The following is a 16,494-nucleotide window of genomic DNA, read 5'->3' as shown; positions in this document are numbered from 1 at the left end:
ACACTAAATTAAATGGGATCCACACTTCTCTACATCCTAATTGCAGTAAACAAGAGCTGAGAACCCTTTCTCTTCTGTTGCACCCTTCCCATGATACAGATTTTAATTCAACTGCAGTTCCTGCTTTCTGTTACCCTCATGCTTCCCTTTCTTGACTATGAAAACAGGCAAGAAACAGCGCAGGTTAAGTGAGCAAACCTGAGTCTCGTAAGACCTGTTCAGAAGACCATCCAAGGAAGAGCAAAACATCCACGGTAGAGCAATACAATGAGACACGGTGGAGGGGAACAAAATCACGTTTGCACATCCCAAACACCCATGCATCAATTGGGTCTTCTGTTTACAGCCTTTTGTGGGCACATATGCCTGCAGAGTCTGCAAAGAACACCTAATCTGTGTGGGTTTAGGACAAGTCAGCGTGATCCTATTTACCCTTTTGTGTGTTGCTCAATCCTGAATTTTTATTGTCTGTACAATGCTGTATAAAACCTCCAGGAGAGTCCCTTAAACCTACGACTTAGTCCCATCTTAAGGGAGGATGCCCAAAGCACGCAACGCATTTTAGAAATAACTTGAAAAGGGCATTAGGAACGAGGGAGGAACACAGAATCGTATGAAGCTGCCTTATACCAGAATATTGGTCCATATAGGTCTGTACTGCTGACACTGACTAGCACTGGCTCTAAGATTCCCTCTGGAGATGCTGGGGATCAAAGCTGAGACCTTTTGAATAAAATGCATGTGCTCTACCGCTGAACATACAGCCTTTAAGAGACACAGCAACAAAGGACTTTCAATTCAGTAAAAGAATAGAACAGAAAGCAAGGGCTAGCTGCTTAAAAAAAAGAGGGTTAGAATACTGTGTTTTAACAACCAAGTACTTTCAGGATGGTAATGAAATATATCAAAACCCTCAGAGAGCACGTCGGCTCCAAATATGATCACCAATTAAGAGTAAAAGTGCTATCTGAAGGGGGGAAACATCCTCCTTAGCTTGAGAATGAAAAAGAGAACAGAAGTTTTAATAATGCCAAGAAAGCAGGCAAGAAGCGGTCGAGATAATGAACAAGAGCACAGAATGGTAATTAAATCTGGCTTGGCTCTTCTGGTTAACGAAGTTAATCATTAGCAAGGATAAAACTTTCGCACAACTGTCCAAAAACTAAATGTATCAGTCAGTCAGTGTACCCAGTGTGTACTTTTGAGGACAGAACAGCCTCGGAACAGTGTGAAGGAGGGGAAATACACTGCCAGATACCCAAAGGCCATGCATATTTATATAACTTCCCGCTGTTCCTCCATGGTCCCTCCTTCCATTATAGCTTTACAATAACCCTCTGAGGTCAGAGAGAGAGAGAGAGAGAGAGAGAGAGAGAGAGAGAGAGAGAGAGAGGGAAAGACTAGATCAAGATTGCCCAGTGAGGTTCACAATGAAGTAGGGACTTGAGCCTGGATATCCTCTGTCTCTGGTCCGATCCTCTCACCATTACACTATTGCCTCTCAATGCAGTTCCACGTAGCTACTAGTGCGAACGCAGCTAAGAGCTGCCTCAGTGCCAGCCCGGCCCTCCTCCCGAGAAGCTCCTGGCTTCTTCTTGAATTTGCAACAGCAAAAGAGGAACAGGTTTAGCCATTTTAGGTGTTACTGAAGAAGGGTAAGTTATCATACGAGAGGAGCACTGGGGATGAGCTGTGCCTCACCACTGTCCTCATTATCCTCATCATGGAAGCTCCCCATTCATTTTCCACTAATTTTCCAGGGCTTTAAAGCATACAGGGCTCCTCCACCAGGTACAAGAGGCTGCCCGTGAGTTGAAGGGCAATGAGATGGGTGATGGGGCCCCAGCCTGCGTGTTCGCCCGCTCCGCCTCCTTCCCCCATGATAACTCAAGTCTTTTAAGTAACTCCTGAAGATGACTATTGTGAACTTGCTGAGCAGTTCCCAATTAGCCAAGTTCTGCAGGCCCCCCCGTTTTTCAAAAGCCAAGCCATGGTCCCCCTACTTTTGAAAATGTTGCTATCTCTGTGGTAGTTTTCATTATGTGAATGGCGCCACCGTACCCAACATGTCCCAGGACAAAACCGGGACATGCTCCTGTTTGAGTCACATGACCCACATGAGCGTATGGTGACCAAAAACAGGATGTCCCAGACAGTTGAGGGGTATGTGCCACAGACCCCCCGGGTGCATTAAACAGACCCCAGTGGGTCAATGGACCACCAATTGGGAACCACTGGCCTGGATTGTAAAGATTTGTGTTTCAGATTTCCATATGTAACAGTATCAAGTTATTTTCAGTCAAGCTTTATCACTCTTTTTGGACTAACCTATCAATTGCCATATTCAGAGACACTGAAAGATGAATACCATATTTTCATACGTTTTTGTGCTTATTCTCTTATGACACCAAATGGTTATCTAAAAGATGCTCTCATATTACGCTTAAATTGTATCATTCTTCCACTTTCAAAAAATGCATTTTATTATTAGTTTCAGGAACAAAGAGCAACCATTTCCAAACACTGAGAGATGCCAAAATCCAGCCCTAAAATAATGTTTGTACAGGCCTGTCAGGTGTCAAGGGATGGATGACATGAACCTACTGTACCCTGAAACACCTGGGTCTTTTGCAGCACAGTCTTAAACATGCCCACTTAAAAGTTCTCTTGTGTTCAACTGGGCTTACTGCACGGTGGTATTCATCTACTCAGAGTACACCCACTGAAATTAATGGGCCTAACTTAGTTATGTTCATTATTTTAAGTGAGTCGACTCTGAGTAAAACTTAATTGAATATCACTTATGGAATAGGATCATAGCCTTAGCTCTAAGTTCTGTGGGTGAAATCCAATGTTGCTGTTCCATTTACAGAACAACTTTAGGTCCTGTGGAAGTATCTGCTAACCTAAACGGAGACAATTTGCAATCCCCACCCTACCCCTGAATGCTACCTAAAACACCTTCCATGTGATGTATTTCTTCCTCCTCCAGCCCCTACCTCTGAGAAAGAAAACCTCATTCATGGGAGTTTGGGTGGCCATCTGTCATGGATGCTTTAGCTGAGATTCCTGCATTGCAGGGGGTTGGACTAGAAGACCCTCAAAGTCCCTTCCAATACTACAGTTCTGTGATTCTATAAGAAGGTTCCCAGCAGTTTGGCTTGAACAAGAGGCAGCTGAAGGAAGTACTCATTCACATTCACATGCAGGTATTCAAAATCCTTCACACCCTGATCAGCAGCACAGAGGACCAGGAGGGAGTCGGCCTCTTAAATCCCGCCCAGTATGCATTAATGCACAAAAACAGGATTTCAAGGAAGCATCTCACCAGAGTGATGTCACGGGAAGCAGCAGCAGCGCTCATGTGTAAACTAGGTTGTCTTACAGAACTACTGCAGTCCAGAGCTCGGGCAAACGTACCGACCGCACTGAAAAACATACAAAAGAATTGCAAAAATTAAAAATTTAAAAATACCCATGAAAACAATGAAAACCAGATATACATTAAAGGCATCATATGCATGCCCGCTCTTTCACATGTGCTCCATAGTTTATTGGCAGGCATGTTAGGATTCACCTGTGAATGGAAAGACTTCAAAGCAAACTCAGATGTTTAGCGTGAATACCGAAGGTGAATCTGTATTAATAGGGGCAAATGTCCACCACAGACTATATCTATATCTATAGCTTTCATATATGGTGTGCCAATAAAACTTCTGTGCGAGTGGGGGCATGAGTGGAGCGAATAAATTCAGGAAGACACTGTGAGACAAGCAGAGAGCTCTATTACACGCAGAGAGAAAGCTGTAAGTACCTCTAGGCTAATGACTGCAACTTTGTCTTAAACTATATGCACACGGTAGCCATAGGTGACCAGGAATTGTACACAGGTGAGTAAGCAAACTTTTATAGGAGGGGTGGAGCTGTCAACCCCTTTGTGGAAGGCTTTTTTTTCCTTTACTGTAAGCTTGCTAAATGGTTAGTAAGCTGCATTTCTATGCCAGGGGCTGAGGGCATGCCTTTTGGAGAGATACTTCTGACCTCAACCATGTCTTGACACAAACACACCCAGAGTAATGCTAACCTACAAACACAGATTAAGTTGATTTCCAGGGGCTATTAGTGTTACTGAAACACATTTTTTAAAAGCACACAAAAAAACACCCTGTGTCGAGGCTCAGTATCTCACACACCACCCAAACTCCCAGAAAAAACAGAATGCTCTCCCAACCACTTATCTATGAGCAGCTCCTCTAAGAACCAGAGATCATTTAAATGGCCCAGACCCACCTCCATACTTGGGTTATTTAAACATTCTACCAATTGGATAGGGGCTACCAACACAAGAGCAACCAAAAGAATAGGGCATATTAAGTACACTTATGAATCAACCCACTGTGACTCCTGTTCCAATATGTCAATTTTCCTTTTAACTTGAAGGCATAATTGAAGAAAACTTTAAATTTCAAATTACATTTCCTTTCATAAAATTAACAATAAAAATCTGTCAACAGTTGGACTACTACAGGACTTTACAGCTGCTGGTTTGTACTTTAAAGTGAACTGCAAAAAAACAACATCACCAAGGCCATTAATATTCCATGTTTTTTAACAATTTACACAAGTAAATGAGGCAATCAGCTATTTATTTTCCTCAACCATCATTATTTTAAAAGGATTTTTTTTGGCTTTAAATTGGATGACCACCTCCACCTTAGCCTGACTGAGAGAGGACCGCTGTGTTATTCAAGCTGTTAAGAGAGGTTTTTTTAGTTTGACATTTACATTTCAGTTTATTTTTCTCAATAGTGGTGGGTCATCAGAAACTGAGAAACAACAAAATTAAAGATGAGGGGGTGTTAAAAGATTGCATGATGCCAGCCCTTGTAATGTTGCTACAAACTGTAACTATTCCAACATAATACATAAGTGCAGAGCAAGAAATATGCTCAAGGACTCCTAAGAAAGAAATGTGCTTGCAAATGTGCACAGTGCTTCCCCTCCAAGGATCAGAAATGATCCCGAAGGGTATCCAATCCCCAAAGTACAGTCTTCCATATTTTCACTCCCCTGTGGCGAGTGTGACAACCTCCTCTGGGGACCATGACAAGTCCCAGCCTAATTCTTAACTCTGAAGCTGCACCATTAGAACGGGATTGATCTGACTGTTGCACAAGTTGCACAATTCCCTCCCCAAGTCCAAGGTTGGGAGAAGACTAGGGGTGGTATATCTGCCATGTGACCAAGGTATTCAAAACAACTTAGCTAAGCAGTGTTTCTGAGGTTGTAGGGGGCATCTTTAGTTTTTGTGCAGCCAAGGCATCTGGAATGCCTTGGTCACAGTGGCCAAACTAGAAAGGGCTTGGAGACTTATCATTTTTTGCTAATACAAACATGCCAATACACACAAACGTTTTCTGTTTCTCCAGTCTTGCCCCAGAGAACTTTGTATCTGCACTTTCCACTGATGCCCCACATCTGCTCCCCTTTGAGCTGCACAAGAAATATATTGCAGGCAGATAAGCTTGTTCAGAGCCAGCTCTGCTGCTTCCACCAGCACAAAATCATCTGGCAGGACTTAAGCCACGTGTTATCTAGTGCTTTTCTACAGCAGTTTCTTGTTGTGTTGCAATACTAGAACTTGCTCATCTGAACAAAGCTTTGTGTAGACTCTCCTTACTCAGGGGTGTACAGCTTCTGGAAAGAAAAGTCAAGAACAAAAATAGAGGCTGTAATTTGGGAAGCCCAAATAATAAAAAAGAGAGACTGTTGGAGCACAGGCAACAAATTGTCAGTGCAAATGCAGCCTGAGATATTTGTTGTTCTTTGTCCCACATCTACCACACTTGCACCTTTAAAAAAAGAAGAATAAAAGCAAGAGGCCAGATTTTAACTTGTTTGCGTTTCATTATCGCATTTCCTCACACTGAGGTTTTTTGGTTCTGTTTTCTTTAAGGTAGAGAGAACACCAACATCAGTAATAATAAGCACTGCTTGCTCCAAAGGATGAGTTCCTGATCCAAAGAACATTTCTTCTCTGAAGTAATGCAGCCGGCTAGAGTGGATAATATATCCAATATGTCACATTCTCACTGTCTGATGGCTGCAAGTCCCTTGGGTCAATTTCCAGCTGTAATTATCTGTGAGCTGTTGACACGGAGGGTCTGCGGCTTGGTGTTTTTAGTTTTAAAAAATCTTAATTGGCCCATAGAATGTTTTTGTCAGCGGTATTGAAGAGACAGACTGCTCCACCCCTAAGCAGGATCCTTAGTGGAATGGGGCACTGCTTTAATAACAAGTCAAGCACTGGAAAAGGCGATGGCTTCCTACTGTTAGAAAATACTGAGCAGCCAATATTGTGCTGCCATACAAAGCTGCGGATGATAAAGCAAGGGTTGGGGACATCAAGCTTGGGGACGATGACATGTGGACCTCGAGGTCTCTTTGTCTGACCCTGAAGAGTCTCCCCTCTTGCATCTGATAATGCTTCTTGCATGACCAGAAGGATGGAGCGAGATGTGAGGGTGTGTGTAGAAACTAGCCCATTGTATAAATGTCATATTCACATTCATTGCTTCAGCCATTTTTTATCTCTAGTTCCATCAATTACTTGCATGTGGCCTGCTTGAGGTTGTCCAGGAGGAATGCGGTCCTCGGGCTTTCTCTAGCCTCCAACATGGAGGTCACACGTGGCACAGGCGATGGGAGTTTTGCGATGCTCCTAGACAGGAGACGAGACTGCCTATATAGTCTTGGCTTGACCATGCTGAGGTGTCCTATCCTATCTAGCTCATCAGCCTAAAGACAAAGCCACTTCAAGGCCCTCTTCTTGTGGAATGGCATTATTCCCTGATCAAATCATGCACAAGAGTGGAAGATGCATGGTGGTATCTATCAAGGGGTTTTTGGGTTTTTTGCATCAATTGCAGAAATGTAATGGTTAGGATGGGAATGTGGGTGGCACTGTGGTCTAAACCAATGTGCCGCTTGGACTTGCCGATCGAAAGGTCGCAGTTCGAGGCCCCGCAAGGGGGTGAGCTCCCATTGTTCGGTCCCAGCTCCTGCCAACCTAGCAGTTCGAAAGCATGTCAAAGTGCAAGTAGATAAATAGGTACCGCTCTGGCAGGAAGGTAATTGGGATTTCCGTGTGCTGCTCTGGTTTCACCAGAAGCAGCTTAGTCATGCTGGCCACATGACTCGGAAAAACTGTCTGCAGACAAATGTCAGCTCCCTCGGCCAGTAAAGCGAGATGAACACAGCAACCCCAGATTCGTTCACGACTGGACTTAACTGTCAGGGGTCCTTTACCTTTACTTTTTTTACCTGTCTAAAGCAGGACACACACAGGCCTCCTAAGTGTGAGACCTCTATTATGGTAATAGTACAGCATATGGAAATAATTCACAATGGCAGTCCTCAGAAAGTCATTCTCTGTGCAGGATCCCAGGGGCTTTGACAAAGCCCAGAAGAAACACAGTCTTTGGTGAGCAAGAATTCAGTGGCTGGGACAGATCAATAGCTGCATTTTTAAAGACTGGCTAATTTTCTTTTTGGAAAAAGAAATCAAAATTGTGCTGACTGAGCTACAAATCAGGAAGTGTCCAACTGGAATCTCACCTCTGTCATTAAATCACAAGGTGGCCTTAGGCAAGCAAAACAAACACAAATAATACTTAATATACTGAGTGCATTGTTTACTTTTCTTCTGATTCACTGCACAAAGGAAAATTACTAAAATGGATGGAGCCATGTTGGTTTCTTCCACATTTTTCAGCACAGTGGGAGTGCAACAACAAAGTTACAAAAAAAGACAATTATTTATTGGAAATTAAGTTCTCCTACACTACAAATACAACAGTATATCTACTTCCAATTCAATCTCAGGAAACAGCAAGAGAAAACTGTTGGCAGGGAAGAATCTCTTTCAAATAACTTGCTAAAGAATATTTTGTGGCAATGCTGAGGCCAAAAGAAAAAAAGAAAGAAATTGGAAGAACCAGAACTTCTCACGCTGAAGACCCTTCCATGTAGCACGGTGGAAATAAATGTATTTTTTACAAAAACAGAAATGAATAAGGGAGAGGGGCTTTATTTGCACTAGACGAAACATTCAACTTGAGATTTTCCAATGAGGGCAGATAGAATAAAAAGAGCTACTGAGACAACCAGGGCTTAAAAGCTCACATAAGAGTCAAGTCACAGAAAATGATAAGATTTTCCTTCTTGGAAAAATATACACACTGGCGGAAGAAGAGGAGTGTGGGGGGAGTGCACCGCCCCCGGCAGTGCGATCCCAGTGGAGTGCCATCGCGGCTGCCTCCCCAACAGTGCTGGGCACCACACCCCTGTAGGCGGCGTGCCCCACCCCAAGGATGTGTGCCCCACCTCTGCGGGTGGCACGCCCCACCCCCAGGACGCACGCCAGCCCCCGCCCCTGCCTGCTCTCCACCACCCCCCGTGCCAGAGCATGAAGCTCCGCCACTGAATACACACACACACACACGACTACCTCTTAACCCCATACTGATTGTGTAAAACTTAAGATTGTAGGTAAGCAGAGAAATGAAATAAAGAGAAAACAGAGAATTTGCTTCTCTTTCAGGAAAAGCAACTTCTGTAACTGTAAGTTCTTTAATCTGTTTTAATATTGTGCGATGTTGTGTTACATCATTAATTTTGTGCTTTCATTGTTGTAATCCTGCCATGGGACCTCAGCATGAAGGGCAGGTAATAAATTTTAACAACAACAACAGAGTCTGGGGAGGCACTGAGTGGTATACTTGCTGCAACATCTGTAGCTCTGCTGGATAGGCTGGGAGATGCAGAAACTCCCCTCCCAAGGTCAGAAGGTTGGGAAACAAGCACCTTAGGGGGACCTAGGCAGCTTTGGGTTCAAAGCCTCTGGTACCCTCCTCATGCCTTCTGCCGGTTACTGCTTTGTTTCATCTTCTGCATTACAATGCTTCATATATTTAAAGGGTGCCAGCGAGTCTACCTTCATTCTTCTCTTCTCCAGGGAAAACAGAATAGACTCCTTATAACATTTGTTCCACGAAGGAAAGATTATGCATTGGGGGGGCATGGCTTCCCCACCCCTGGTTCGGATCATGCCCTTTATTATTAAGAGGGGGAGAGAATGAAGGTGTTAATCTTACCGGGCTACTACTAAAAACTGGTCGATCTGATGATCAGTGAGATGGCTGTCTGGATCCCATACTTTTACTTCAAGCTTTGCCTGTTCCCGGTCATCTGTTTCTCCTGGCAAAAAAAAAAAAGTAGTGCATATAAAAAATATCTGTAATGGTCAAAATGTTTCTTTCCACTTGTATTGTATCATGCTTAAATTGAACATGTATCCAACAGTTATACATAATGGTCAGTTCAGCACAGTTCAAATGCCGCACTGAATTTTGCAAATGTGGTAAGACATTTTTAAAATAGTCGATGTACGTATGGAAATCAGCTGCTGAATATCAAACAGTTTCTCGTGTTAAAAGAATTACATAATATGTTTTATAAATGCATATAAAATATCAAGGTGGTGTACAACAATATATACAATAAAACATACAAAACCATAAAAACAATGCAAAGTAATCATTAAAAATGAGCATGGCTAATCATGTGAAGGACTGGGGGTGGTGTGGGTATACCTGGAGACATTGGGGCATGGCCAAGACACACTCCCAGTCTCTCTACAAACCTTTGCCTTCACATATCCAGACAGAATGCCAAAAAAGGGGTATAGTTTGCCTCTGGGTCAAAAAAATTTAAAGATGTACAGTAGTTTGAAATGGTTTTCCAGTTCTAATTTGGAAGCCAGTTATGTTTTGCAGTAAGCTCAGTTTACCCACTCAAGATACCGTATTGTAAGCCAGCAAATGATGGAAGAAAGTGGCGTACAGGAAGGAAGGAAGGCTTGCAAACCTGAAGCTGGTCCTGGCAGCAAAACCACAATGGTGGTGACATTTGAGCAGCATCTACGATGCCACCGTCAAGTCTGTGACCATGCAGCTACAATCAATTTGTTTGTGTTTCAGCACCAGTCAGAACAGTCCTTAAAAATACACTTCGCAGATAGACTCCAACTTAATTGCTTACAGATGCCTGCTTCATAATCACTGACTCAACACACAAATTGCTTTCAACAGACTCTTAAATACCTTTCCCTATATGCATTGTCATCTGCCCTTCGAACAAAAAGCAATTAGCCCCTTTATTTGTGCAGTTCATGATTCCACATCTTCATCTCTGTAGCTAGATTGTGGCTAGACTGCTCGTCTCCCCTCTTTATTTCCACTAATTTCTTTTGCAGTAAAAAACCACGAAGCAGCATTAATTGTCCGTGTCTCCCAATTCTGCAGCTAGAAATGGGACATGGTATGCAAGGTCTCATACTCTAACCTTCACTTATCCAAGCTGAACTGATGAATAATTCACAGTGTTTCTAACTTTGCCTTAAAATGAGCCTTTTCCGACATAACAGTATTTCATAATAACTTTCAAGGTAAATCACAGCATCTTTCCTAAGCATGTCTGCATGTGTTCAGATTTCCATCTTGTGTTGATATACTGTTGCAAGCCACCTCAATTTCTGAGTACTGCAAGATTCCAGGAGTTCCAGGCGCCAGATCCCGGCCAATTACACATCAGTCTATAATAGCTGCCTCCCAGATCACATGCTACAACAGGGTTGGACCAATCTTAATACCGACACTCTCCCATTGCCTCACCAGAGCTGAGTTCACCATCTCCATGTGAGACCAACCAGGCCTTTCTACATGAGGCCCTTCTTCTCTGAGTAGGCCTTACATGCTGGACTAAAGAACAGTGATGTTTGATCTTGTATCCAACGTCCCTATTCATTTCACACCACCCACCTCGCAACTAATTGTCAGGCTGCTATTATCATAGTTCAGCTGCACCGATTTGGGCACATACTCATAACAATATAAAACACAGACACACATTGCACATTGCAATAAATAAAATAAATCAAGAATGGGCTTTGGGACCATTATGTGGTCGCCATACCAACAGCTTCTGGGGAAAGAAAATTCTGGGTTGCCTTCAATGAAGTCCTATTCAGAGCAGAACAATTAAAATTAGTAAACCTAAGATAGCCATGCCCATTAACTTCAGTGGGTCTACTCTGAGTAGCACTAGGACTGAATACCACCCCATATTTTGGAAGTGTTAAGAAATGCATATGTTTTAACATTTTTGTGGATTTTGGATACAGCACATACAAACAGGGCTTTCCCCTCCCTCCCATTTATATTCAGTTAGATATAATCTGAACAGGAGATTGAAGTGTGCCAAAAGAGAGAGAGCCCAAAGTGTAATCCTCATTGAAATATACCACATGCAGGTCTCACCATGGGAATGCTCATTATCCAAAATCTCAGTTATCCAAACATAAATAATTACACCCAAACCTCACTACATGAACGGCTGATTCAGATATATGAACAGTTCTTTGCATTTTTCTGGTTGGCAGCAACCATTCCAGGCAGAAACCATGGTGGGAGGGAACTAAAGAACTATTTCCAGGGAACGTATTATGTTCAGATAGCAGGACCTGCATGTATTTTAAACCGCAGGTGGAAGGGCTGTCATATATACTTGGGACATTCCTTCTTCATGAAGCAAGAAGAAATCTAGGCTGAAATCCTTCACCCTGACACGCTAAATTTCCATGCTGAAGGATTTATTGACTTTTTAAATGTGAAAGTCTTGGTTCCCGGGATGACAGCAACATCGCCCTGCACATTTGAAATGTGTCGAAAAGTATAAACTTGCATCTCCCAATGATCCAGGACTATGATGCATCGACTAATGTGTTTTCTATATATAGTCAAGAAAAGAGAAGAAGCAAAGGCGGGAGGGAGCAGAGTGACGCAGCCACAAGTGGAGAAACAGAGCAGAAGTGAGCGTTGCATCTGTTATTTGTCAGGATTCCTATGTGTTCCTGTGCACGTGTGCTTGGGAGTAAGCTACACCGAACTCGGTTAGACTTACTTCTAAGTAAGCATGCATAGGAAGTCTTAAGAGGATGGAGTGTGGCAATGGATGAAAAAAGCATGGAGGAACTTAGTGAAGACTAGAGCAGGAAGGTATGGATCACAGAGATGCTACAGTCTCTGGTAGGGCTGGCCAATATATCAATATATCACCTAAAACCAGCTTGAAGTCCATGTTGTGATATCAGTTTCATAATTTTTGACCTGGCAATATATCACAAATCATGGTGTGTGTGTGTGTGTGTGTGTGTGTGTGCGCGCGGGCACGGGCGGGCGCTCAATGGCACCATCCTAAGATGTCAGAACTGAGTTCCTGTGAGTTCCCCTTGAAAAAAGCCCTGCCGTGATATATCAGCGTAACATGATGTTTAGCTGACCTATCAAAATGTTGAAACCCAGGTATCACACAGCCCTAGTCTCTGGTCCCAAATAGTCAGGACAGCAAAAACCTCTTCATGAGACCAGAGGTTTCCACTTATCGTGAGGAACAGCAGTCTTCCTCAATTCACAATCTTGCAAATGTACCAGCTCATGCACATTTTTAATAGCCTCCCTGCAGACACAAACTCTCACAATGCAATCCTATTCCTGTCTACTCAGAACTAAGTCCTGTTAATTTCAACAGAACTTTCCTCCATATTAAAAAGGGTGTTTGTTTGTTTTTAATTTAAAGGAGACTGTCTTTTTGTTTGCTTCCACTCCCTCCCTCCCTTTGATTAAAAAAGGAGAGATTGGTGGGACGAGGGCCCCTTCTGTGGGGGTGGAGGGGAGAAGATTTAGCTGGCTGGCTTATGCTGAAATGGGAGGTCGGGTACTATGAGAATGATGGGGAGGGTGTTTTTCAGTAAGCAGTGAAAAAAACAAATGTGTGTCTACTCACAAGCAAGCCCTACTGAATTCAATGCGGCTTACTCCCAGGAAAGCAGAAGTAAGTTTAGCTGAACTCAGTGGGGCTTATGCATGCATAGAATCCGCTTAGACCTCTGAGTGGGGAAGCAGATGCAACTTGACTAGTAAATCACTTAAACTACTCTTAAATTAGTTGAAAATATATTAATATAATATATGGAAGTTTATTTAATACAGTGGTACCTCGGGTTAAGAACTTAATTCGTTCCAGAGGTCTGTTCTTAACCTGAAACTGTTCTTAACCTGAAGCACCACTTTAGCTAATGGGGCCTCCCGCTCCCGCCGCGCAGCCACTGCACAATTTCTGTTCTCATCCTGAAGCAAAGTTTTTAACCCGAGGGAATATTTCTGGGTTAGCAGAGTCTGTAACCTGAAACGTATGTAACCCGAGGTACCACTGTACTTTATTACATCTACCACTTCCTTACATTTTAAGGCCCTCCACCACTGCAGGGAGGTATGGTGGGATCCTCTGCTGCTTTGGGGAGGCACAGCAAGGCCCTCTGCCACCGCAGATATATGTCGTGATATTTAGCTGGTTATATATCGTGATGTTGAAAACCAGATATCGCCCAGCCCTGCTCCCAGGTAAGCAGAGTTAGGATTGCAGATTGCCTGGCTTAAAAGCAAACAACAGTATAAATGTTGGCATAATAATAATAATAATAATAATAATAATAATAATAATAATCATAATAATTTATTATTTATACCCCGCCCATCTGGCTGGGCCTCCCCAGCCACTCTGGGCGGCTTCCATAGAAACCAAAAATACACTAAAATATCACACATTAAAAACTTCCCTGAACAGGGCTGCCTTAAGATGTCTTCTGAATGTCAGGTAGTTGTGTATCGCTTTGACATCTGCTGGAAGGGCGTTCCACAGGGCGGGCACCACTACCAAGAAGGCCCTCTGCCTGGTTCCCTGTAGCTTTGCTTCTCGCAAAGAGGGAACCGCCAGAAGGCCCTCGGCGCTGGACCTCAGCGTCCGGGCAGAACGATGGGGGTGGAAACGCTCCTTCAGGTATACTGGACCGAGGCCGTTTAGGGCTTTAAAGGTCAGCACCAACACTTTGAATTGTGCTCGGAAACGTGCTGGGAGCCAATGTAGGTCTTTCAAGACCGGTGTTATATGGTCTCGGCGGCCGCCCCCAGTCACCAGTCTAGCTGCCGCATTCTGGATTAGTTGTAGTTTCCGAGTCACCTTCAAAGGTAGCCCCACGTAGAGCGCATTGCAATAGTCCAGGCGGGAGATAACCAGAGCATGCACCACTCTGGCGAGACAGTCCGCAGGCAGATAGGGTCTCAGCCTACGTACCAGATGGAGCTGGTAAACAGCTGCCCTGGACATAGATTTGACCTGTGCCTCCATGGACAGCTGTGAGTCCAAAATGACTCCCAGGCTGCGCACCTGGTCCTTCAGGGGCACAGTTACCCAATTCAGGACCAGGGAATCCTCCACACCTGCCCACCTCCTGTCCCCCAAAAACAGTACTTCTGTCTTGTCAGGATTCAACCTCAATCTGTTAGCCGCCATCCATCCTCCAACCGCCTCCAGACACTCACACAGGACCTTCACCGCCTTCACTGGTTCTGATTTAAAAGAGAGGTAGAGCTGGGTATCATAACTTCTCTTCCTGGTCACTCAAAAGTATTCTTACTTGCCACTGATTTACAGGCTTGTATGGAGCAATGGGCTGTACCCAACATGACTCTTACTCAGAGAGGACCCACTAAAAAAAATGGGTAGAATATATTGCTCATGGCCATTGACTTCAACGGGTCTACTTGAGCATATTGCCAACAACATGTGCCCTTGGCCACCACTATCATAAGAAAAACAGTGTATTCGTTCTTCAAATATAGGTTAAAAGAAGAAACGAAAGAGTCTTGTGCCATAAATCACAGAGGATGTTACTATGTAATAAAGGTCTTATTGAATTTATTTAAAAGTCAATTACATCTGAGAGATAAGCAAGCGGTTGTTTTCACCATGTCTCATGACCAGGAACTGTTTTATAGCAAGAACCCCATCAAATAGACTAGGTGCTATAAATAAAACATTTTTTCCCTTTGATGCTTAAGGTTATTTATAAAGAGCAGGTCAACTACACAGTTTGCAAAAACCTTTAAAAAAGACGTGGAAGTCTTGTTTGTTCATAAAGCTGTCACATTACTTCTTGAAACGCTGACATGCATTCCACAGAAGTTGTGTCAATTCACACTGATTTCATTTCTCCTGGGTGAAGGCAATTCTGAATGGAGACCTAACAGCAGCTACCAAGTCAAGGTAGGGAAACTTCTCAGTTGGTGAATTACACTGTAGTCGTCACTACAATCCATGGAAAGTGCACTCACATTTTTCCAATGGTAGTTGTAGTTTGGGATGAAGGGGTGCAAAAGCAAGGGTGTGAATGAACCAGGCTCCTACAGCCACATACCCACTGCCCCAAGACTGCCACTTTCAGACAAGATTCACACCTCGGATCTGCCTGCTACTGGCTGTATTTTGAAGATTAAATCGCAACAGAAACAGTTTATTTGACTTATGTTTGTTATGGCCACTTTTTATAATTCTGACAAAGACTGAAATGTCATCATCATCATCATCATCATATTCTGACAAATAGGGAATGGCTGTCTCCATCTTTCCTAATGAGGCACCCAATGTCCACAACCCTTCGTCCAAGCCAGTGCCACCATTTTTGTGACAGCAAGGGATAGAGGCAATTCTACTTCTCCTGGATTGGCCTCAACATTCATGCGCACGGACCAAGTTTGGACAACTGAATCTCAGCTTAATAACCAACATATGAATGGGTCTTTTGGTTGTGCATGCAGCCTCGGCACTCCTCCCCTTGTGTGACCAAGTAAACAAACCAGGAAGTCTTCTATTAATTCAGGTGTCTTGAAGACTTTTTAATGTTAGCAGGCCCGTGCATTCTTCTTGAGTAGCCAGCCATTTTAATTATTGGTTCTGTTTTAATGATTCTTAACTTGCTGTACACCGCCCTGAAGCTTTGCAAGAAAACGGTATACATCTACTTTTATAAATAATAATAAAAATAGCCTGCACATTCAAAGCTGCATCAAAGCACATCAGACTTAAAAAGAAACTGGTACACCAAGTCAAAACTATAATGTGTTTTACCTTCTGCAAGCATATCTGGAACATCTGCTTGATATCTGGGACCTACTCTGATTTCTCCTTTGTCCGCTAAAAGTGTTTTCAGCGATGGATCGTATACCAGTGAATAGAAGAAAGTATCCTAAAAAAAAAAAAGACACGTATTTTCCAAAGTACTATTAGTTCATGACAGATCAGACTCATTCTGATCTGTCAGACTCATTCTGATCTAATTTTACACGTCAATTCTACATATTCTATCTATTTCAGCTGTCATTCTTCTTTGGTAGATACCACCTCACTGCACCATTTTCATGCGTTTAATATTCGTGATGCCGTTGTTGTGTAAAAAAATATATTATCTGTTTGTGGATGGATCAAATTGCCCTTCCCTCCCAAATCCTGAGTTAATCATATTAAAATTTAATCATATAT

At 43.1% G+C, this 16,494-nt stretch overlaps 1 protein-coding gene across 5 annotated transcripts in view; it reads right to left on the bottom strand.

Annotated features, from left to right (window-relative positions):
* The window catches only part of MTA3 (metastasis associated 1 family member 3), a 118,903-nt gene that overhangs the window by 63,179 nt on the left and 39,230 nt on the right, over window positions 1-16,494 (bottom strand). For all 5 annotated transcript variants that reach the window (XM_053383327.1, XM_053383328.1, XM_053383331.1 and 2 more), the window contains exons 6-8: window positions 16,084-16,201; window positions 9,156-9,258; window positions 3,329-3,428 (exon numbers count right to left, since the gene is read on the bottom strand). In XM_053383327.1, coding sequence (XP_053239302.1) covers window positions 3,329-3,428; window positions 9,156-9,258; window positions 16,084-16,201 — 321 coding nt within the window. The remainder of the gene's footprint in view (window positions 1-3,328; window positions 3,429-9,155; window positions 9,259-16,083; window positions 16,202-16,494) is intronic.

Source organism: Podarcis raffonei, chromosome 3, assembly GCF_027172205.1.
Source record: "Podarcis raffonei isolate rPodRaf1 chromosome 3, rPodRaf1.pri, whole genome shotgun sequence".
In the NCBI taxonomy this organism is placed as follows: domain Eukaryota; kingdom Metazoa; phylum Chordata; class Lepidosauria; order Squamata; family Lacertidae; genus Podarcis; species Podarcis raffonei.
Note: the sequence above shows the minus strand (reverse complement) of the source record. Positions and strands in the feature narration are given on the sequence as shown.